The sequence below is a fragment of the Heterodontus francisci genome, chromosome 9 (assembly GCF_036365525.1).
Source record: "Heterodontus francisci isolate sHetFra1 chromosome 9, sHetFra1.hap1, whole genome shotgun sequence".
NCBI lineage: Eukaryota > Metazoa > Chordata > Chondrichthyes > Heterodontiformes > Heterodontidae > Heterodontus > Heterodontus francisci.
The window spans coordinates 13,789,834-13,814,389 of record NC_090379.1 but is presented as its reverse complement, the minus strand read 5'-3'; the positions used below and the strand labels follow the sequence as shown (position 1 = coordinate 13,814,389).

Below are 24,556 nucleotides of genomic sequence, written 5' to 3'. Positions count from 1 at the left end.
CCCACTGAACGGTAGAATCATAGCAGCTGGATTCACACTGCCTGTTCTCAATGCAAATTTGAGTTGAACTAGCAGCTAAATGGTTTAAGGAGAAAAATAAAAGTGAGAATCAGCATGAAGTATTCTCCTGTAGTTTTATCTTCTGTTCCAAGAGTAGCGTCGATAAAACGAGAGATGCCACAAGCCACACGTGATCGTGTTCAGAAAACAGGAAATAGCACTTACCACTTTGTATAGGAAGGAAAGCCTAAGGGGAAAAAAAATCCCTCAAAATACACAGAGTTAGACTTGCAAAATCTTTTTAACCTGGTCAGTGCCAAAGGTTCAACCTACGTGACCAATAGAAAAAGCATTTAGCTGTACCTGAGAAGTGGCAATGCCTTTTCAACACATGACTACACTGTGATGCTTCAATTCAGGGTCCAGACTTTTATCTGACTCATAAGGGCAGCTGTCCCTCTTACTTGTTCTGATGAAGGGTTTATACCGGAAACATCTGCCCCTTTTGATGCCAATTGCCTAGCTGTGTAATTTCAGTATTTCCTAACCTCTTTCTAAATGGCAAATGCTTTGAGCAAGTGACAAACATTGCGTCACATTTCCCAATTTCATTTTGTGTGTTACCTCCTGACTGAAGTATTTTACACCTACAGCTACAAAAAAAAAAATCGAGTCAGTCAAATGTGATCAGAGGAGCAATTTAATGCACTAATTCAAAACCAACCATCAAAACAAAACAAAAAAGTGGTCCTTTTGCACTCATTATGGACATTTTCCAAAGTTACAAAGAGCAACTTAGTAAAGAGTATTGCTTTAATTTTCAAAGCCGATTATAATAAACAAGTGCAAATAATACTTAATCTTGCCAAACCTATTGGCTGAGAGCAACCATTGATGACAAAAGCACACTCAAGAGTACAATGGAAATCGCTCAGTCACCACTTAGCTGCTCATAATGAACTTGTCCAAAGCACGGAGGTCAGAATATAGAGGGGATTAAAATAACTTGGCTACACCTTGTTCTTTAAGTCAATTCTGTTCACATTCCAACACAGAAACATGCTAGGAGATTTATGGAAATCATATAATAAAGGTCACAGAGTTTGCGTGTACATGTTATGTCTTTCTACATTTTGCTCTACTGTGATTCATGCCTAACTGCAGTCCCAATGGTCTGGGGTCTTTCTGGCATCTGATCCAAGGGGTCATTCTCCATGTGTGAGCCTAAACCATGATCAACACACTCTTCACCTTGGAGGGAATGAGGACAGAGAGCATCTCAACATAAGCATCTTTTCCATCAGCAGTCACCAGATAGTAATTGGTAGTGGTAAGACTTCTGCACCCTTCCCCCACCTCAAACACCTCTTCCCAGGGTACGGAGGTCTTCCCAATTGCAGCACCAGTCAATAAAGATAGAACTCAGTTCTATAAAGCTCCGTTCCACACTGGACAGCATGTTTACCACCACATGGACCCATCAATTGCTATTATTTTTGTGACATGTATAACCACGTTTTCAATCGGCAGAAGCAATTTTGCAATAAACATCTTACATCAGTACTTTTTAGGGAATTCCTTAATAATTGGTAATCAAAAACCCCTTTCCTCTCCTTCAGAAACAAATGTTGAGCAGGAAATATTTAACAGCGCATGTCCTGCTTCTTTAGATTGAGAATCTATCTAATGCTGGCTGTACGGTTCCGAAAAAATGCTTCAGAAATCACATGGGTTTTAAGACCAAAGATACATTCCATTGCATGTGAAGGGCTGAACAATTGAAGATTACTAATCAGTAACTGACCCTGCAAAGTCCTCCTTACAAACATATGCCTGTGCCAAAATTGGGAGAGCTGTCTCACAGACTAGTCAAGCAACAGCCTGACATAGTCATACTCATGGAATCATACCTTACAGACAATGTCCCAGACACCACCATCACCATCCCTGGGTATGTCCTGTCCCAGAAGCAGGACAGACCCACCAGAGGTGGCAGCACAGTGGTATACAGTCGGGAGGGAATTGCCCTGGGAGTCCTCAACATTGACTCCGGAACCCATGAAGTCTCATGGCATGAGGTCAAATATGGGCAAGGAAACCTCCTGCTGATTACCACCTACTGGCCCCCTCGGCTGATGAATCAGTTTCTCCATATTAAACACCAATTGGAAGAAGCACTGAGGGTAGCAAGGGCAAAGAATGTACTCTGGGTGAGGGACTTCAATGTCCATCACCAAGAGAGACTCGGTCGCACCACTACTGACTGAGCTGGCTGAGACCTAAATGACATAGAAGCTAGACTGGGTCTGCAGCAAGTGGAAAGGGAACCAACAAGAAAATACATACTTGACCTCGTCCTCAACAATCTACCTGTCGCAGATGCATCTGACAGTATCGGTAGGACTGACCACTGCACAGTTCATGTGGGGACGAAGTCTGGTCTTCACACTGAGGGTACCATCACAGTACTAAATGGGATAGATTTCGAACAGATCTAGCAACTCAAAACTGGGCATCCATGAGGCGCTGTGGGCCATCAGCAGTAGCAGAATTGTATTCAACCACAATCTGTAATCTCATGGACCGACATATCCCCCACTCTACCATTACCATTAAGCCGGGGGAACTACCTTGGTTCAATGAAGAGGGCACGCCAGGGGCACCAGCAAGCATTCCTAAAAATGAGGGGTCAGCCTGGTGAAGCTACAACACAGGACTACTTACATGTCAAACAGCGGAAGCAGCATGCAATAGACAGAGCTAAGCGATCCCACAACCAACAGATCAGATCTAAGCTCTGCAGTCCTGCCACATCCAACCGTAAATGGTGGTGGATAATTAAACAACTGACAGAAGGAGGAGATTCCACAAATACACAAATATCCCCATCCTCAATGATGGGGAAGCCCAGTACATCAGTGCGGCACAATGGTTAACATCGCAGCCTCACAGCTCCAGCGACCCGGGTTCAATTCTGGGTACTGCCTGTGTGGAGTTTGCAAGTTCTCCCTGTGTCTGCGTGGGTCTCCTCCCACATGCCAAAGACTTGCTGGTTGATAGGTTAATTGGCCATTATAAATTGCCCCTAGTATAGATAGGTGGTAGGGAAATATAAGGACAGGTGGGGATGTGGTAGGAATATGGAATTAGTGTAGCATTAGTATAAATGGGTGGTTGATGGTCGGCACAGGCTCGGTGGGCCGAAGGGCCTGTTTCAGTGCTGTATCTCTAAACTAAAATCTAAACTAAACTAAACAAGGCTGAAGCATTTGCATCATCTTCAGCCAGCAGTGCCGAGAGGATGATCCATCTCGGCCTCCTCCTAAGGTCCCCTGCATCACAGATGCCAGTCTTCAGCCAATCCGATTCACTCTATGTGATATCAAGAAACAGCTGAAGGTACGCGATACTGCAAAGGCTATGGACCCTGACAACATTCCAGCTATAGTCCTTGTGCTCCAGAACTAGCTACGCCCCTAGCCAAGCTGTTCCAGTACAGCTACAACACTGGCATCTACCCAGCAATGGGGAAAATTACCCAGGTATGTCCTGTGCACAAAAAGCAGGACAAATCCAACCCGGCCAATTATTGCCCTATCAGTCTAATCTTGATCATCAGTAAAGTGATGGAAGATATCGTCAACAGTGCTATCAAGCGGCACTTGCTCAGCAATAACGGTTTTACTGATGCTTATTACAGCCTTGGTCCAAACATAGACAAAAGAGCTGAACTCTAGAGGTGAGGAGAATGTGATTGCCCTTGACGGCAGAGCAGCATTTGACCGAGAATGGCATCAAGGAACCCAAGCAAAACTGGAGTCAATGGGAATCAGGGGACAAACTCTCCACTGGTTGGAGTCATACCTAGCACAAAGGATGATGATTACTGTTGTTGGAGGTCAATTATCTCAGTCCCAGGAAATCACTGCTGGAGTTCCTCAGGATAATATCCTAAGCCTAACCATAGTCAGCTGCTTCATCAATGACCTTCCTTCCATCATAAGGTCAGAAGTGGGGTTGTTTGCTGATAATTGCCTGATGTGTCGTACAACACACAACTCATCAGATACTAAACCTACCCGTGTCCAGATGCAGCAAGACCCGAACGACATCCAAGCTTGGGCCGATAAGTAGCAAGTAACATTCGAGCCACACAAGTGCCAGGCACTTGAGATGGTTTGACCATCTCAAACAAGAGAGAGAATCTAACCATCTCCCCCTTGACATTCAATGACATTACCATCGCTGAATCCCTCACTATCAATATTCTGGGGGGGAGGGGGGGTTACCATTGACCAGAAACTAAACTGGACCAGCCACATAAATGCTGTGGCAACAAGAGCAGGCTAGAGGCTAGGAATTCTGCGACGAATAGCTCACCTCCTGTCCCCCAATGCCTGTCCATCATCTACAGGAGTATGATGGAATAGTCTTTACTTGCCTGATAGGGTGCAGCTCCAACAACACTCAAGAAGCTTGCACCATCTAGGATAAAGCTTGATTGGCACCCAATCCACCACCTTCATCACCGACACACAGTGGCAGCAGTGTGTACCATCTACAAAATGCACTGCAGCAACTCACCAAGGCTCCTTCCATAGCACCTTCCAAATCCTGGAACTCCCTTCTTAACAGCACTGTTGGTGTACCTAACCCCAAGGACTGCAGCAGTTCAAGAAGGCAGCTCACCACCACCTTCTCAAAGGAAATTAGGGATGGTCAATAAATGCTGGCCCAGTCAGCGACACCCACATCCCACAAACAAATAAAAAGCAACGCAGTATTTTCTTTGCATTTTTGACTGCAGCTGAACAGTGTGCTGATAGGTTTACAACTACTACATTTATTTTCTAACCACTATTTGCTACCACTGTTCCTTTCAGCAAGTACTTCCTCTTTTGGTTCCATACTATTTTACACTTAGAAACATAGAACTGCATCTGCGATTGCCGTCGACGCCAGAGCAGCATTTGACCGAGAATGGCATCAAGGAACCCTAGCAAAACTGGAGTCAATGGGAATCAGGGAACAAACCTACTGGCCCAATTACCTAAAAGATCTAAATCACTCAAAGTAGCTGCAATATTCCATGTTATTTACTTTGGCTCAGAGTTTGGTATAACCTCCAAAACCTCAATTTTACTGACTACATCCTTGTAAGTTACGAATGTATAACTAAAAATAGAAAGGGTCCCAAGACTATCTATTGCAGTACTCAATTCAAAACTTGTTCCAACCTGAAAATTTACAATTCTATTAATAGTTCTTTTTTGTGGCAGCTGTTTTTAAAGCCAATTATTTTTCCAGCATTATGCTTCACCTGCTCCTCCCACTCTGACTCCTTCTCTTAGCTTACCTTTATATAGCAAGTTTGTTTTACTCGATTACTTTTTCATTCCCTGAAGACTTAAGAATGTGACAAATTGCTGCTATATCAGGCAACACTCCTGTGAATTATGCAGCCAAGATTTAAAAAAAAAGAATACTGTTATTTAACTATCTTTCCTCAACCTCAACTCGGAGTTGCTTTCTATTTGTATCTTGGGAGAATGGCTGTGATAATAAGATTGCTAAACAAAGATATTTTTTGCTTATCAATAGCTGTAGAGAACGTTCTTAGGTACTGCTTGCTGACCTTCTCAGATCACACCCATTTGTCGACATGGCAACCAAATAAAAATATTGTAAACTTTATAGTGCTTTTGATTTACAGATGGATTAAATTTAAGATTTTCTTTTCCCTGGTGTGTTCAATGTGTACAGGCTGAATGTATTTTTTTTTAAAAATCATCCCTTTGAGGATTTCCGGGTCGCGAACATGTCCCTGGGGGCAGTTGGTAATGATGCACAATCTTCACAGGGGCAACCCCTCAACTGATGTGGAGATGGGTTCGCTGTCCAATTAGTGGCCGCTGGGGCAGGACATCTAAAGTGAGGGCTGATTTAAACAGACATTTCTGTGGCTGCAGGTTAAATCACCTGGAACCCGTGGCAGGGCTGCCTCTAGTTTCTCTGGTGCTGACCCAGACACAAAGTTGGAGGCCGCAAGCGAGTAAAGAGTACTCTTCCCGGAGGGTGGGAGGAGGAGGCTATCTGCATAAACAAAGCAGGCCTAACAGGATATAACAAGGATTGTGAGCAGCAGAAGCCTAACTCTAGATCCAGTGCCGAAAATGGTTCAACGACCTGAATGCTCTGGCAAGGCGAGTGGCACCTTCAACCGTCAGAATGGTCCCTGGGTATTCACCATTCAGCAAACTCATAAGCTAGGGACGCTTAGGGCACATGTAGCTCCTCAACATGGGAGGGGTGTGCACCTAGGCCACTACAAGATTCCCTCAATGGCTCAAAGCCATCAAACTGCTGAGGACCTATCACCACTGAGACTGCTAATGAACAGGAACAGCTGCTATTCGCTATAGAGGCCAGCACTGCCTTATCTGGCTCTCCTTTGTCTTTGCAGGAAAAGCAGGCACACAATTAGCAGGTGGCCCAGATAGGAGGTGTCCCCTACTTTCATGTCATACTCCCATGGAGGACCAAGCAACGGAGATTACTGGGATCACTGATCAGAAGGAAGGTGGCCGTGGCAAAATGGACAGTCATGGGGCAGATGGTGATCTCAGAGGGCACTGCGTTCAATGAGGGGGTGCACTGCACTTCACTACATCTGACAGTATGCCAAACACTTAATTGCATTGGGAAGCCTCAACACTGCAGAGGTTTCTGCTCTCCAAGGCTAGCTCTCATGATCTCTTCATGTGTCTCCCACAGATGCAGAGGCCCACCCATGGAGACACTCTCCCTCCCAAGCAGAGATTCAGGAGCAAGAGCTGGAAACAGAAGAGGCACCATCACACCTTGCATGTGCACCCTCCACCAGCGCAGATTCTCTCACCTCAGAATCTATTGCCATGATCGCAGGATACCTGAAAGTTGGGGGAGTGGAAGCCTTTCCTGTTCATGAATCTTACTGGCCTGTCGCTGGGTGACTTCATGGCCACGGGGGTGCAATCGATAATGGCCTGCACTTGAGGGAATCCATCGATAGCAGCAAATCCCAATGTCCCTCTGTGATTGTGAGGCTCCATGTATGATGAATGGATTGTCCAGCTCTCGTAAAGAGCACATCAGCGAACTGCAAGATCCACCAAGGTCCGCAGCTGCTCCTTGGAAGGAGCCAGAAGCAAAGAAGTTCAAGGCTACAATGATTACTGGCAGGGTATGGCGACCAGTGCAGCAAGGTATGAGGTCTTCGGCGACGAGGGCACAGGTGTCTGACCATCTGCCTGGAGTGTCGCGGTCTCCTGTAGCACTGGGTTTCTGTCATCTCCATGTAGCTTCATCTTTGGCAGTCGAGCCTTTGTTGGGGGGGTGGCAGGGATATGGCCTCAGTGTCCTTCCTAGCCCTCATTCCTCTCCCCTGCCCTCCTCATGCCGAGGCCTCTGCATGGATTTTAGTAAGGCATTTGACAAGGTCCCGCATGGCAGACTGGTCGGTAAAATGAAAGTCCATGGTATACAGGGGAATAAGGCAGGTTGGATCCAGAATTGGCTCAGGGACAGGAAACAAAGGGTAGGAGTCAACGGATGTTTTTGCGAATGGAAAGTGGCATTCCACAGGGCTCAGTGTTGGGTACCTTGCTGTTGGTGGTATATATTAATGATTTGGACTTAAATGTGGGAGGCATGATTGGGAAATTTGCTGATGACACAAAAATTGGCTGTGCAGTTGACAGTGAAGAGGATAGCTGTAGACTCCAGAATGATATCAATGGTTTGGCTAAGTGGGCGGAAAAGTGGCAAATCGAATTCAATACAGAGAAGTGTAAGGTAATGCATTTGGGAAGGGCAAATAAAGCATGGGAATACACAATAAACGGGAAGATATTGAGAGGGGTAGAAGAAGTGAGAGACCTTGGAGTGCATGTCCTTGAAGGTAGCAGAACAGGTAGATAGAATGGTGAAGAAGGCATATGGAATGCTTTCCTTAATTGGCCCAGGTATAGAATACAAAAGCAGGAATGTAATGCTGGAACTGCATAAAACGCTGCTTAGGCCACAGCTGGAGTATTGCATACAGTTCTGGTCACCACATTACAGAAAGAACATGGAGAACGTAGAGGAGATTTACAAGAATGTTGCCAGGGCTTGAAAGTTGCAGCTATGAGGAAAGATTGGATAGGCTCTGGTTGTTTTCCCTAGAACAGCGGAGGCTGAGGGGTGACTTAATTGAGGTGTACAAAATTAGGAGGGGCCAAGATAGCGGAGAGGTCAATTACCGGGGGCACAGATTTAAGGTGATTGGTAGAAGGATTAGAGGGGACACAATGAAAACCTTTTTCACCCAGAGGGCGGTGGGTGCCTGGAATTCACTGCCAGGAACAGTGGTGAGGCAGAAACCCTCAATTCGTTTAAAAGGTGCCTGAGCATGCACCTGAAGTGCTGTAACCTGCAAGGCGATGGACTAGGTGTTGGAAGATGGTGTTAGATTGGGCGGCTAGTTTGTTCAGCCGGCACAAACACGACAGGCTGGATGGCCTCCTTCTGTGCCGTAATTTTTCTATGGTTCTATGGGTGTTGCCCCTCGTCGCCACTCAGCTGAATTACAAGAGACGTGCCCCCATTGCCAGCTGCTGAGTTCCTTGCGGTCAGCTGGTTGTCAACTGTCCTTCACAGCCTTGCCCCCTGCTCTTCTGCCCCCAGTATGCAAGGAGGGTGACGACCCCTTACATTGCCCGAGTGCTGACTGCCCGCTCAACTGGACACCTGTACAACACCAATCGCACCTGCCTACTCATGTCGCCCCATCAACTTTTATGGCTCCATGCTAATTCTGTGGGGCGGGCACGAATGGTTCCCCATTCTGTATCCATCTCTTTTCAACTAGTCTGCCTCAGACAGTGAGTATAATCCGTGCGCTCTCATGAAACTCTCAACACCCATTAAAAAGCTCACCAATCAATTTAATTGCCCTTCATGTGGGGTGTGGCAGGATCGCAATCCCATCTTGATGAATATAGCCAGCGCCACAAAACAAGCACCAGCCAATGCCGTATTTTCGGGCCCCAGCACCTCCGATCCCGACCTCTGTGAAGCCCGAAAATTTAGCACTATAATTTTAGCGGACGATGGAATTTAATGAATTTTAAAATGGAATTTTGATTTTACAAGCTATGATTTGTATTATTTATCCTTCATGTTACAGGAGACAATTAAAATTAAGGCCTGAAGAATTCAGCAAATTAGCAAAGGCTCAATTGATTTGAGACACAAGCATCCCACTGCACTCTTTTAGCCCTCCTAACATATTCTGTAAGGTTAACGAAGAGCATAAAATGGAAAGGCAAACAGTTCACTTATAACAAAAGTTATTTCAAATATACTACCAGTACACACACACACAGGACAATTAACTCCTCCCCCCCCCCCTCCCACCCCCCAAGACATGGAGGGGAAAAATAGACAGTAACAGCATCACCTGTTTTGAGAAAGCATAGCACAAATTTTCATCCATCTATACAACGTGCTGCACCTCCTGATGTGCTGGCAGTTGCTCTGTTCTAATACTAATTTGGCAGAATACAAATGACACATATTGAAGCCATTTATTGATGTTCATACCTACCCATACAATTGTGATGTTGCAGAACCTGACATGCAACCACAAAGGCAAAATGGCACCTAAGCAACACGAAGGCATTTCATTTGTTCCTGAAATTTAATGGTAACATTAGGTAATAACCACTGTAACATTGAAAATGCCACTAAGTGCTTCACAGAGTGTAATTAAAACATAGATGCCAAGCCAAATATGATGAGATAAGGAGGGATGACCAAAACTGAGGTGGAGGGCGGCTGTTTTTGTGATGACAAGGATATACGGTGGTCAGCTCAGCTTGGGGTCGAACTGCCTGAGGTAGTAGCCAGGAAGGGGACTAATATCGATGACGAGGGTACTGAATTTGTGGTGGGGGCAGGGGCCCAAACAATGTTTTGCTGGAGGAAAGTGCAGCTCATCCAAGACTGCATATTGGACAAGCAGCCTGACAAAAGAGGGAGTAGCAAACTAAATGCAAGTAAGTGAGATACAAAGTTAGGATATTTCCTCAACAATACATCCAAATAATGAAAACATGTCCTCATCTTACATTATGAACACATTCAAAGGTACTATCACTCACTAGATGGAATACACAAAGCATATTTACATATAAAGTTCCATATTTTTAAAAATAGGACCAACAAAGTAAAACTCAACATCAACCCTGCAGGTGCACAATGTTTGTAATTGAGTAGTAAATATTTTGCAACACAAGTGTAAGTGGGTACTGTTAAGTACATGGAAAAGCTTCAAGAACACCATATTGCATAGTTATACATTGCACTTAGAGGTACCTTCCAATATACGTCACCTGGCAAATAGTTGAAATGTTGACCTTGTTACCTTAGTTACTATCTTCAACTCAAATGTATAACTCAACATGAAACGCAAATCACAAAGGAATTCTTTAATTTCTTTACCCTCGTAATCTTTAAAGAACAATACATTTTTATTCGTCCTCGATTTCATCTCTTCCATTGGCATACTCCTTGCTGCGATGTAACTTCACAAGACCAGTCACCCACCAATATTTCACCTCAGTGGTCATTATTCATTCAAGGTTCCACGGAGAGAGTTAGCAGTTTATTTGCTCATGGTGAACATCATAGAAGATCAAGTTTGTCTTTACCCTGACACCCAAGAATGCAGCAGACAGATTAGGGGCAGAGGCAGTTCATACTAACTGGCTAAGATCAGCTAACGCAACACAGGCTGATTATCTGGTATGCATGGCTCAGTTCTACAATTAAATGTGTGCCTACCAACTGAAGAAACCACTGTAATTTTATTTTCTTTCCTCTGCCATACACTTGTACTTTTGCACATTGCAGCAATTATTTCATTCTGAAAATTCCTAATGAAACCAGCACTTCGATTCATTTCAACTGCTGTAAAAAGCAGACATAATCCACAGAAAAACTGAAAATTATAGTGTAGTTTGAGAATTGGGTGTCCACAAAACAGACCATTGGGCTGTAAAAGTGAGTCTCAGCTTTTGATGTCCCACTGTATAGATGGCATACACCGAGATGACAACAAGCAGAATTAGACTGCTGCTTCAGAGCAAAGGCACAAATCTATATGAATTCAAAGAAAACTTGGTCATAAGTTTAACTTTGCTGTTAAAAATCATTCAGGTTACAAGTACCATGGCACAAGGTTCTGCTGATGATTTGCAAGATTCATCTGTAATGCACAACAAACAATTACGAATAACTCAATTTCATAATGGCTACATTGAAATTTCATCAAAAATATCTCCGTGTAACCAATATGGCTATCATAACTGATTAATAATGGCCTTTTGATCATCATATGTAGTCACCAAATATCTGCCTTGGTGGCCAATTGCTGATTGTTATCCAAGTTATTTGCCATAAAATACAAGAATGGGCAATCAGTCACCATGTCAATTCATCATAATGTTCTGATAGAAAACTAGATAGTTGACCTTATGCTTTAAATAAAAATTCCCACTGTCATGTCCTTATTCAGCTGGTAAGGTGAGCAATTTGAGGGATGGAAGTGCTTTGTCCACTAACCCAGTAAGACAGCAAGCTAAAATGAAATGACTGAACAGACTAGAATTCTAAACAGAAAATGCTGGAGATACGCAGAGGCCAGATAGCATTTGTGGAAAAAGAAACAGTTAATGTTTCATGTCAATGACCCTTCTGTTTTTATGTTTCAAGTAAGTGCAAGGGCAGAGAAAGGGGGAAGGGGAAGAAAGGGAAGGTCTGCGATAGGACAAAAGGCAGGAGTTACTTGAAATAACGATTTACTTGATTTTTTCTCAATTTGGTACACTGTATTCGCTGCTCATGATGCAGTCTCCTTTACACTGGAGAGACCAACTGTAGATCGGGCAACTGCTTTACTGAACACCTCCATTCAGTCTGAAACCCTGAGGGTCCACTCACTTGCCATTTTAATTCTCCATCCCACTCTGTCCCCTCTGTTCTCAGTCATCTACATGTTTGAAACACACAGTATAGATGCATTTAAGGAGAGGACAGATAAGCATGAAGGAGAAAGGAATGGAGAATTATGGTGATAGAGTTAGACAAGGAAAGAAATGTATTTCTAGATGAGCAAGGATGGGTGAAAGCAAGTAGAGCATAAACAACAGCACTGACTGATTGGTCCTGTTCCCAGGCTTATTTCTGTGCTGAATATTCCATGCAATTCTATGCAACTGTTCCAATGAAGTTTAACAGATCATCATCTTTTGATTTGGCACTTCAAATTCTTCTGGACTCACCGAGTTCAACAATTCCAGGTATACCCACTGCTCCTATTTTGGGGGAGGAGGGGCAGCAGATCCTGGTAATGATTCTGCTGTTCAGTTACTCACTCCTGCCTTCCACCCCATCACAGACCTACCCATTTGTTCTTTCCTGCCCTCCCTCTTTCCTTGCATCTGTACTTGCTTGAAACAGGTTACATCTGTAATGTTTTCCAGTTTTGACAGCAGGTTACAGACCTGAAATGTTAACTCTGTTTCGTGCTCCACAGATGTTGACTGGCTTGTTGCGTATTTCCAGCATTTTCTGGTCATATTTCAGATTTTCAACATCTGCAGTATTTTGCCTTTAGACTAAGATTCTAACCTGGCCTCCATTACTAAAGAGAAGTAGTAGTGAACGGATGCTTTTCAGACTGGAAGGACGTACATAATGATGCTTGCCGTTTAGGCTCAATAGTAGGATCATTTCTCTTTATCAATAGTAATGACTTGGACATGGCTGTACAGGGCACAATTTCAAAGTTTGTAGATGATACAAAACTTGGAAATGTAGTAAACAATGAGGAGGATAGTAATAGACTGGTAAAATAGGTTCACTCGTGGCAGAAATTTAACACAGAAGTGCGAAGTGATACATGTTTGGGAGATGATGGCATAGTGGTAATGTCACTACATTAGTAATCCACAGGCCCAGGTTAATGCCCTGGGAACACGGATTCAAATCTCACAATGGCAGCTGGTGGAATTAAATTCAATTAATAAAACAAAATCTGAAATTGAAAGCTAGTCTCAGTAATCGTGCCATGAAACTGCTATTGCTGTCGTAAAAACCCATCTGGTTTACAAATGTTCTTTAGGGAAGGAAATATATGTGATTCCAGACACAGCAATGGGTTGACTTTTAACTGCCCTCTGAAATGGCCTAGTAAGCCGCTCAGTTGGCAAGGGCAAATTGGATTGGGCAACAAATGCTGGCCTTGCCATCAACAACATCCCATGAAAGAATAAGAAAACAAAATTTTGGTTGGAAAAATAATGACAGGGAAAATGGGCTAAATGGCCTCCTTCACGCTGTATGAATCTGAGAATCTAGACAGAAACTATCTTGTGTAATATTCCAGGACCCAACAAGCAAAATACTCATCTCTTCAGGACCTTACAAGGGCCCATCATGTACATCAGTTTATATCAGTCTATCATTGGAGCCCCCCCACCTCCTCAGAGATCCTGTCTATTAACTATTTCATCCACTGGATCTTGAATAGTATACTTTCTAAGACAGCTTCTAGCCCATCTAGGCTTAGAGCACTAGACTCAAGAGTTCAGATAGCAAAACTTAAAATCAGTCTGTATAATTATTTGAATTTACTCTTTCTGGATGGAATGCATGGTGGTACCAGACGTCTGAGCTATGGACGCAATTCTCCTAGTTGAAGCTGGAAACTGTAACTTTAAATTTACTTTTCAAGAGGTCCCAATATCTTGATTTCCTGTAACACCTTGCTGCTCCTGCAATAAATAATGCCCTTCCCTCAGACTGTGAATTTCCATGCAGTCATTTGCATTTAGCTAGCTCACTCTTGGTGGGACAAAACACTCAGAACAATTGCAGCATTTGGTAATCTTAACATCCAAGTTAGAAGTCCTGTAATGATATATACAGTCTTGAAATTAATACTGCAGACATTAGGAGACAAAATCATCAATCGCTCCAAAAAAAATCAAGAAGCTTGGAGTGTTTTCTCTTACCTTGGAGTGCTCCATTCTTCTTGAAGAAAGCACTTCCAGGCCAACGGGGTGGACTTGGTGTGCTAAAAAAAAACAAATATTGTTTAAGGAATGCTTTTCTTAACCCATTTCAAAGCAGTTCAAATTAAATAAGGTAATACTTGCTCAAGATGTTATTTAAAGATCTGAACCATTGAATTGCTCACAAGCTTTCTGGAATTTCATTCCACCCAAACTGAGGCGCCAGAGGGAGAATGCAAACCTCCAAACTATTCATCCACCGGACCCTTCAAGCACCATCTGCCTCTCACGTGGCAAAGTCTGCAGATCACAAATTGGACTTATCAGCCATCTCAGAACCCATCAAATCAGAGTGGAAGTAAGTCATCCTCGATCCCAAGGGACTGCCTAAGACGGATTGTACAAAGGAATTGATAACCAGCTGGTACAATCAGTGCACCACCACCTTAAGGGCAATTAGGGATGGGCAATAAATGCTGGCCTTGCCAGCGATGCTCACATCCCATGAACAAATTTGTTTAAAAATCTATTATCGAGCCTTGCAAGAGCTCATTGTTCATCAGGTAGGTTGCTTTGTTTCAGCTGATCTTGAGCTGCACATGTATGTAAATGCGATCATTTCAAGTATCACAACCACAAATAGTAGTTCCAGGTTCTCTAGCAGCCAGCAAGAACTTAAAGCTTTTTTGGTTGCGGGGGGTGGGTGGGGGGTGGGGGGGGCGGGGGGGAAGAAAACCAGGTTTAGTGATACTGATCAAAGAATTATCTTTGTCTTTAAGGATGTCAAGCAGCAATACCCAGAGGGTAGTGACGGTCTGGAATGCCCTGCCTGGGAGGGTGGTAGAGGCAGGTTGCCTCACATCCTTTATAAAGTACCTGGATGAGCACTTGGCACGTCATAACATTCAAGGCTATGGGCCAAGTGCTGGCAAATGGGATTAGGTAGACAGGTCAGGTGTTTTAATGCATTGGTGCAGACTTGATGGGCCGAAGAGCCTCTTCTGCACTGTATTATTCTGTGATTCTGTGAATAAACATGAAGCATACCTCAGCTTTTGGTTTACAAGCTCAAAAAGTATTGATCCATGTTAGGTCAGTCACCCAACAGAGTTGAACATTACGATGATTTGGATAAATGTATGCAACCAATTAAATTTGAGCTGTTGCCCTATCACTATCATTCAGAACAAATCAGCAGTGAAGCAGAGCATCAAACAAAACAGCACCGACGTATTCAGACATGGACAAGACTCATCTTAAGTGCATGTTTTCACCAGCATCTCCAGAAGTCATCCTGCCTCCAATGAAACAGCACATAGGACAATTACTTTCCAGCCAGTGAGCTAAGCAGCTCTGCTACCCATACAGAACAGGCTTTGTACTCGCTGGCCACTATAGCTTCCCTGAATCTTAGGAGAGGTATGAAAGCCAGAAACAGTCAGATATACATAATCAAGTTATTATTCTGGGTAATGTGGAATGCATCCTCAATCTGAACAAGCTTGATCCCAGTTTTCAAATGAAAAATCAAGGCAAAAGGCCAAGGTTCATAGTGTAGGAATACCAAGGTTGAAGAAGCGGCAAGAAAAGATGAGACACTAAAACAATATGGGTGGAATCTCCAGAAAGACATTGCTTCTTTGGGGATTCCATCAATCTCCCAGCAAAGCTATACTGGAAGAGCCATGTGATAATTGCAGGTGGTAGTGTTTAGGTTACAGGGACTAAAGGCCATAGGAAGAAAAGAAAGTTAGAGCTCCACTGTTCTGAGGTCATGGAAAGAGAATTAAGAAAGAGGTTGTTGAATGAGTTGGATTTCAGAAGAGGGGGAAATGAGTGCAAATCAGCATATTTGAAGCTTAGAAGAAACAAGGTGGCAAAGTTTAGAGGCAACATTAGAGAACCATTTTGTGACATTGCAGAAATTGAGCCTGAAAAAAAATTAGGGGAGCTCAAAAGCAGGATTATTTATGGGCAATCCAAGCCATTAAAACAAAGAAAGGAAGAGCATGGATATACAAGAACTCATGTGAAATCTTTACAAGATGCAGTGTTAATCTCAACAAAGCTTTGATTTTCAACCACAACAGCAAATGGTACTGTGAGCATGGGCTCATTTAGAGAAGAGGTGCTAATTGATATATTACACATATACAAACGCTGGGTATGAAGTAGAATTCTTTTTGAATCCCAAAGTAATGTCTGTTACATGAGTTTCCTGAGCTGATCTCAGCTTCAAGGGCTGCTGAAGAAGACCACTATCTTCAAACATGCTGGAAGATGAAGCTGCAGCTTGGGAACTTATGGAAAATGGAGGATTTGACTTGTACTTGTACGGAGTGCTCAGGCACAGAAAAATGACTAGACACGTGCCATTAGCTAGAACAGAGTTCTCTCACAGAAAATAAGTTAAAGCCATAGAGTGCTTGGTGCTGTGTACAATTACAAGGGATACTTAAACAGAAAGCCAGGAAAAATACAGCTGACAGAAACAAGTCTATCAGACAATAAAACTCCTGAAAGCAGAGAATACACCAGGTAAATGTGCACAAAAAAGCAGAAAGTACCCTACTATAAAATGTAGTATAAAGACTGATCGGAATAGTTGCAGCTCCTTTATACAGAATCCCTCCAGGACTTCGGTATCTTCTGTGATGTCCACTGTGACCTGTATTCTCGTCTACCTTGATCATAAATATTCTATGAACTCAAGAGCATGATCAAAAATACGACCTTAATTTAGCAATGATTCATTCTGCCTGGATACAGAATTGGCTGGCCCATAGAAGACAGAGGGTGGTAGCAGATGGAAAGTATTCAGCATGGAGCTCGGTGACCAGTGGTGTTCCGCAGGGATCTGTTCTGGGACCTCTGCTCTTTGTGATTTTTATAAATGACTTGGATGAGGAAGTGGAAGGCTGGGTTAGCAAGTTTGCCGATGACACAAAGGTTGCTGGAGTTGTGGATAGTGTGGAGGGCTGTTGTAGGTTGCAACAGGACATTGACAGGATGCAGAGCTGGGCTGAGAAGTGGCAGATGGAGTTCAACCTGGAAAAGTGTGAAGTGATTCATTTTGGAAGGTCGAATTTGAATGCAGAATACAGGCTTAAAGACAGGATTCTTGGCAGTGTGGAGGAACAGAGGGATCTTGGGGTCCACGTCCATAGTTCCCTCAAAGTTGCCACCCAAGTTGATAGGGTTAAGAAGGCGTATGGGGTGTTGGCTTTCATTAACAGGGGGATTGAGTTTAAGAGCCGCGAGGTTATGCTGCAGCTCCATAAGGCCCTGGTTAGACCACACTTGGAATACTGCGTTCAGTTCTGGTTGCCTCATTATAGGAAGGATGTGGAAGCTTTAGAGAGGGTGCAGAGGAGATTTACCAGGATGCTGCCTGGACTGGAGGGCATGTCCTATGGAGAAAGGTTGAGGGAGCGAGGGCCTTTCTCATTGGAGCGAAGAAGGATGAGAGGTGACTTGATCGAGGTGTACAAGATGATGAGAGGCATAGATAGAGTGGATAGCCAGACTTTTTCCCAGGGCGGAAAGGGCCATCACCAGGGGGCATAATTTTAAGGTGACTGGAGGAAGGTTTAGGGGAGATGTCAGAGGTAGGTTCTTTACACAGAGAGTGGTGGGTGCGTGGAATGCACTGCCAGCGGTGGTAGTAGAAGCAGATACATTAGGGACATTTAAGCGACTCTTGGATAGGTACATGGATGATAGTAGAATGAAGGGTATGTAGGTAGTTTGATCTTAGAGTAGGTTAAAGGGTCGGCACAACATCGTGGGCCGAAGGGCCTGTACTGTTCTATGTTCCAGATATAGAACAAAAAGAAACAGCAACCCATATTTTGACTAAATTTCTTTTTTTTTTAAAAACAGTGTAAGGTAGCAGAAGAGTTGAGTCGTCTCATAGCTATACTGAGCTTGCCTACTGACTGGGATCATCGATGGAACAAAAATCTTTCTTTTTGTTTAAAAGAGCAGTGGATGTAGCTAACCTGCAGGGTAATATGGAAAGAGCAGGGGAGTGGGACGAATTGGATAGCTCTTTCAAAGAGCCGACACAGGTATGACATGCTGACTGGCTTCCTTCTATGCTGCATGATTTTACGATAAGTAAGGGAAAATGTTTAAGCAGCTGTGAGGCAACTCAGACTTGGCGAAGATAGTTTTCTGGGCACAGGTTGGCTTCTCTGCTTGTAAACATGCCCATATTATGATTGCTCCGTTCTCTAATTTATCTGCTCACCACCCTAAAGATGTCAACTCATGTTGAGATACAGTTCCACAGGTACATCCCTGTCCAAATTTCTGTTGGTCTTCTGAGTTTAGACAATGAGTATCAGTGGTTAACCTGACCTTTGAGGTGGGGTGGGAGGGTGGCATCAAGGCCAAACCTCATCCTACTCTTACCAGACATCAAAAACAAGCTCAAGTTTCATCGGAAATCGCAGGATAGCGATCAGGAGCAGGTACCCTGGTTGATTTCCTTCCCTAGTCCAATCTTTGAGGCCAATTGTAACACTGGTTTAGTAGTTTTCCAGCACAGAACTGGATCAAACTTGGGACATTTCTGATTGATGAGGCTCAGTTACACACTACATATAGTGAAATCAGGGGAACCCTCAAGTTTTTACCAGCGTAGAAGTTTGAAACACAAAGCTGTTCCACAAATCCATAATGTAAAAGGTCTGTTTGCAACACACTGAAGATTAGTTCTGTCCTTTATGACAGTTCCTAACAAGAGTAGCAACCCATTTTGCCTTTTTAAACGTGTCAAGCCATTGCTCATTTATTGATGGCTGTTAGTGTGGCCCTCTCAACTCTTCCTGGCAGCACAAATTAAAGAAGTTCATAGGTACTGTAACTGAAGCTGTTCATTTAATTGAATAATTGAAGCTTTACAAATCTAATTGCAAAAGCAAAAATTAAATATTTTAAAAACTTCACATTATGAATTATGATCATCACTAGTCACTTAAATAGAGAACCCTGCCACCTTGATTTCTGACCTGTGATGCCTGAACATTAATTTTCACAAGAATGCAGCAGCTGATAAAGATGTGGCACTGCATGCATGAGATATGAAACCAAGGGTCCATCTGCTCCCTGGACATAAAAGATTTCATGGTACTATTTTGAAGATTAAGGGAGTTCTCACTCGTATCTTGGCTAATATTTATCCTTCAACAGATTATCTGGTTATCACATTGCTGTTTGTGGGACCTTGCTGGGTGCAAATTGGCTACCATGTTTCCTACATTACAAGTGAATACACTACAAAATGTTCTTAGTTGGCTGTAAAGTGCTTTGGCACATCCTGAGATCATGAAAAGCACCATATAACTGCAAGTCTTTCTTTTTGAATGGATGGTATAATCAAAGTGTACATCACTAGTGACAAAGACCCCAGTCACCATCACACAAACCCCTCTCCACCCCCACAAAAGGTAGGTCTTCATAGTGGTATAAAGAGAGATTACATATCATTTAGTACCATTATCCCACTTCTAGCATTTAATCTGACTTTTCCTTGTCAAATTTTCTTTGATGCATTCCTGAAGGCACCAATACTTGCCAAGTTCCAGTTGCCCACATTATGATTTCTCCGCTCTCTAACTTATTTGCTCACCACCCTGAAGGTGTCAACTCATGCTGGGATACAGTTCCACAGGTATATCCAAATTCCTGTTCGTCTGCAGTCTGCTTCCTCACCCAAGCTGCTCTTCACGTTTGAGCCTAGACAGTGAGCACCAGCAGGCAATTCAACTGTATATGGCATCAAAATTGAGCCCAACTCTTTTCTCACCTAACATGTGCTCAATTCACAGCAGTGATCAGGAGCGGGAACCTTGCCCGATTTCCTCCGAATCATACCCTGGCTGAAATGGGGTCAATTCCTGCGCTTTGCTGAATGATCCTGTGATTTAGTGCGACTCCAGGTAGCTCCTTCAGGAGAGCCTCACTCCATTTTACAAATGTTAGTAGAAAAATAAAACACTCCTGCTCTGTAAAATGAGAAATTCAGTACTTGAAAGGCAAATGAATTTCTTATAGTCTACTCATAATAACTGCGAATGCATACATTTTGTCGGTAAAAGATGTGTCTAATAATCACAGCAATATTGTTTGTTCCTTACAGTGGATTTTAATGCATGAAAATTAAAGTGTAAATGGAATCTGTGCTTTGATGTGCCGGTTAAGAGAAAATGGTAAATTTGTGTTTTATCTCAAACATTTTACAGAGTATTAACTGTTGTTTTAAATCATAATTAAAATGTAAGTGTATATTCCTAAGAGTTTACCGTAGCACATGAATCACCACATTAAACTACTTAAATTCAACCAAAGGTTGCACCTGAGGCACAGAAAGTATTACTAATTTAATGTGTCAATACCAATGCAAAATATTGCACTGAAAATAACAGTGACTAATGAAATAATTTTCTCCTCTTCCTTCTTTAACAAAAATCACAGAATAACTTGTTGCGTGACATGTGAAGTTGCAATCACTGAAGTACAGAATTAACATGGAGGCATCCAGAATCATGACATACAGGGCTTCCCACATTTTCAAGTGTGGAATCGATATACAGCATGTTGTATACATATAGTTGGTTTACTAAATTTTTCTGACTGCCTATATATCCTATCAAAATTACTTGGACAGCCTCAATAGGCAGAAGAATCACCAACTCCAATATGGAGATAGAGGCATGCACTTCAAAAGTCTGCATTTTAAATAAACCCATTATCTTAATTGACATTGGTATGCATGAGAAAAATGCCTGTAAAAATGACTGGACAGATTTATTTTTAAACGATGCACCTTGTTTGTTTCTACCTATTAGGACATATGAATATTTAGAAAAATCAAGCCAGGGAAAACGAGAGATTTCTCTTCTCCAAAGAGTTTTCCTAGGGTGATGATCCCATCTCAGACGGGACTTCATGGTTGTGTAGAACATTTGTTATATGTCCTGACAGCTTTGCTTAAAATTATGCAATTTTAAAGAGGGTGCAAGAACAAAAAGAACTGGGGCTATTTGTAGACAAATGTTTGAAGGTAGAAAGACAAGTTGAGAAGGTTGCTCAAAAAGCATTTGGGATCCTTGGCTTGGTAAATAGAAGCATACAGTGCAAAAGCAAGGAAGTTCTGCTAAACTTCTATAAAACACTGGTTTGGCTCCAGCTACATAAGAATATAACATAAGAAATAGGAGTAGGTCAATCGGCCCCATGAGCTTGCTCTGGCATTTAATAAAATCATGGCTGATCTGATTGTGGCCTTGACACCACTTCCTTGCCTACTTAGAGTAGCCCTCGACTCCTTTGTAGATCAAAAACCTGTCTAACTCAACTTTGAATATATTCAATGACCCAGCCTCCACTGCTCCCTGGGGAAGAAAATTCCAAAGATTAATGGCCCTCAGAGAAGAAATTCCTCCTCAACTGTCTTAAAAGCGAGACCCCTTATTTTGAAAATGTGCTCCCTAGTTCCACATTTCCCCAGAAAGGGAAACATCCTCAGTATCTACCCTGTCAAGCCCCCTCAAAATCCGACATGTTTCAATAAAATCACCTCTCATTCCCCTAAACTCCAATAAGTATAAGCCCAACTTGCTTAACCTTTCCTCAGACAACCCCTTCATCCCAGGAATCAGCCTAGTGAAACTTCTCTGACCTGCTTCCAATGCAAGTATATCCCCACTCAAGTAAGGAGACCAAAACTGTACGCAGTACTCTAGATGCAGTCTCATCAATGCCCTGTACAGTTGTAGCAAGACCCTTACTTTTATACTCCACTCCCCTTGCAATAAATTCCAACATTCCATTTATCTTCCTAACTACTTGCTGTGCCTGCATGCTAACATTTTGTGATTCATGTACAAGGACACCCAGATCTCTGTGTTAAAGGCTGGTTCAGGTCTGCAAATGAAACCCGGCCTGAGCCAGACAGAACCACATCCAACCCCGAGCCCGACCCCAGTCGGTCCATTTTTTCCCACGTCTGACCCGATCATCAGTTAACCTATCTTCCACTTTTCACTTTGTTGCTTAAGCTAACTAACAAAACCACCTTTCAAGCCCAAAAAGTAAATTAACATTGGAGCCACTTACCTGAGGTTGTGATAGAGTGTGTCCGACCCGACCAGAGCACGAATGCCGGACCCGAAACGTTGTCAGGTCCCGTCAGGTTCGGGTCGGGTAGCCGGACTTTACTCTGTACCACAGCATTCTGCAGTCTCTCTCCATGTAAATATTCTGCCATTCCATTCTTCCTGCTAAGGTGGACAACCTCACATTTTCCCACATTGTACTCCATTTGCCAAATTTTTGCCCACTCACTTAGCTATATCTCTTTGCAGACACTTTGTGTCCTCCTCACAACTTGCTTTCCTACCTATCTTTGTATCGTCTGCAAACTTGGCTGCAATATACTCTGCCCCTTCATTCAAGTCATTAATATAATCTTAAATAGTTGAGGCCCCAGCACTGATCCCTGTAGCACTCTACTAGTTACAGTTTGCCAACCCGAAAATACCCCATTTATCCAGACTCTGTTTCCTGTTAGTTAGCCAATCCTTTATCCATGCCAAAATAATACCCCCAACACCATGAGCTCTTGGAGCATTTGCAGGAAAATGAGAAAGGAGGGGTGTGGCACAAATTGAATAGTTCTCACTGGCATGATGGGCTGAATGGCCTCCTTCTAAGCTGCATAATTTTATTGCATTATTACTTTGTAATCATAACTTTTTACCTTTCAAAGGACTAAAGGACATGAGAGCCCACTTAACATAGCAGTTAGCATAAAAGTATGAATGACAACTAACACACTGGAAGCGCACAATATCTTGGAGCTCATATCCAAATCTGAACGAGCACAGTTCACACATTCCAGATTCACTGTATCAAGCCATTTAACTAAACAGCTCTGATTAAGGCAACTGTCTCATTAAATCAGACAAATACGATTTTGACCAGTTGGGCTGCTGCCTTTAATGGCACAAAGGAGCCAGCAAATTTAATCAAGCAGAGCCCACAATCTCTATTTGCAGTCAGGATTGTCATTAATAGGCAAATGAAACAAAATCAAAACACAGCAAACTGTGATAGTGTATGAATTATTAAGGTAAAATGGAAATGTAATTGTGCAACCTCTTAACTACATAGTTCTTTTGCAAGCATACAGTACAATTTGACAAGCTGTTTAATAATTATTGCAAATTGCTTGATTCAGTCTTTTCAAATGGAGCATTTTGGTTTATAAAAAAGGGGATGACATTTCTAACAAGAAGCAAAATGTTGAGCATCGTTTTATATAATAAATAAATGAGTACACTACAGCAACTTTAAATTTGTACAGCAGTCGCCATTCGACAAGTGCACAATGACTTTAATAAAGGCATGAAGTGCCTCAGCCCTTAGGAAATCATTTTTGAACTCCACAATTGAATTCACTTGATGTCATGCTTGCATCTTCGATTACATTCAGAGCCCTACATAAACACAGAGTGAAACAAATACTTGCAGTAATAACTTCAACAGAAAAATCACAAATTAATTTATAAAACAGTACTGCGTACAACATGTGGCTCATGATCCCTCTCAGAACTCCAGTTGCTCTGCGGGGAAAAAGTAGCATTTTTAACAGTCTGATTGCCATGTAGCAATTTGCATCTGAAATTCTGCTCTGCTTGATCTTTGAAGCTGTCACACAGAAGTTTTTGGGGATCTAATGTGCTGACATCCTGTGCATTTTTAAATGAACACAGTTTTAATTTTATTTTTGTAATTTTTAAGTAGTTTCTTTGCATTCCACACACAGACTGAAATGAAGTCTGTTCCCTATTACGCCTACTCAACTATTTTTTTTAAAAAGTACAAATATGCTTTGTTCTTTAACATAATGCATCACTTGTTACCTTTCTTTTTTTTTTAAAAAAAGGCATGCTCAAAAACAATAATGCGTATATTAATGCAGGGTCAGGACCGATACAAGGCCAGGTAAACTGTGTATTAATGCACACAGTAAAATGAGCTTTGCATAGGCGTGCATGTCGAACAGATACACAAGTCAATAACTGAGGTTATGTAGTGCGTCGACAGTATCTTTATTTGCAGTGACGAGCAAGACAAAAGAATTTATAGTGTGGTCGCTAACAGCTCAAGGGCATGATGGCGATGCGATTACCATATCTGCTGCCTAGCAACGGCAAAGCTCACATCCTCTGAAGCAAGCGTGCAGTTTGTTAAAGTGCATACAGCTGCTGGGAAGAGGTCAATGTGTGGCTTCCACTAAAATAGAAAACATTTGCGAGGCAAAAAACTTGATTAGGGTAGGCCCTCTCTGCTGCTTTTATGGCCTCAAGGGTGTGGCACTGAGGGGGTTGGAACATTGGACTTTATTGGCAGCCGACTGGCGACCGAAGGTTCTGTTTACAACTGAG

At 42.6% G+C, this 24,556-nt stretch overlaps 1 protein-coding gene and 1 long non-coding RNA gene across 6 annotated transcripts in view; one reads left to right on the top strand and one right to left on the bottom strand.

Moving 5' to 3' along the window:
• Positions 1-7,334, top strand: part of LOC137373589 (uncharacterized) — a 114,485-nt gene extending 107,151 nt beyond the window's left edge. Inside the window, exon 4 of the long non-coding RNA XR_010975652.1 lies at positions 6,775-7,334. This is a non-coding gene — a long non-coding RNA (uncharacterized lncRNA). The remainder of the gene's footprint in view (positions 1-6,774) is intronic.
• The window catches only part of foxn3 (forkhead box N3), a 408,688-nt gene that overhangs the window by 117,556 nt on the left and 266,576 nt on the right, over positions 1-24,556 (bottom strand). For all 5 annotated transcript variants that reach the window (XM_068038574.1, XM_068038575.1, XM_068038573.1 and 2 more), the window contains exon 4: positions 14,100-14,161. In XM_068038574.1, the coding sequence (XP_067894675.1) occupies positions 14,100-14,161 (62 nt within the window). The remainder of the gene's footprint in view (positions 1-14,099; positions 14,162-24,556) is intronic.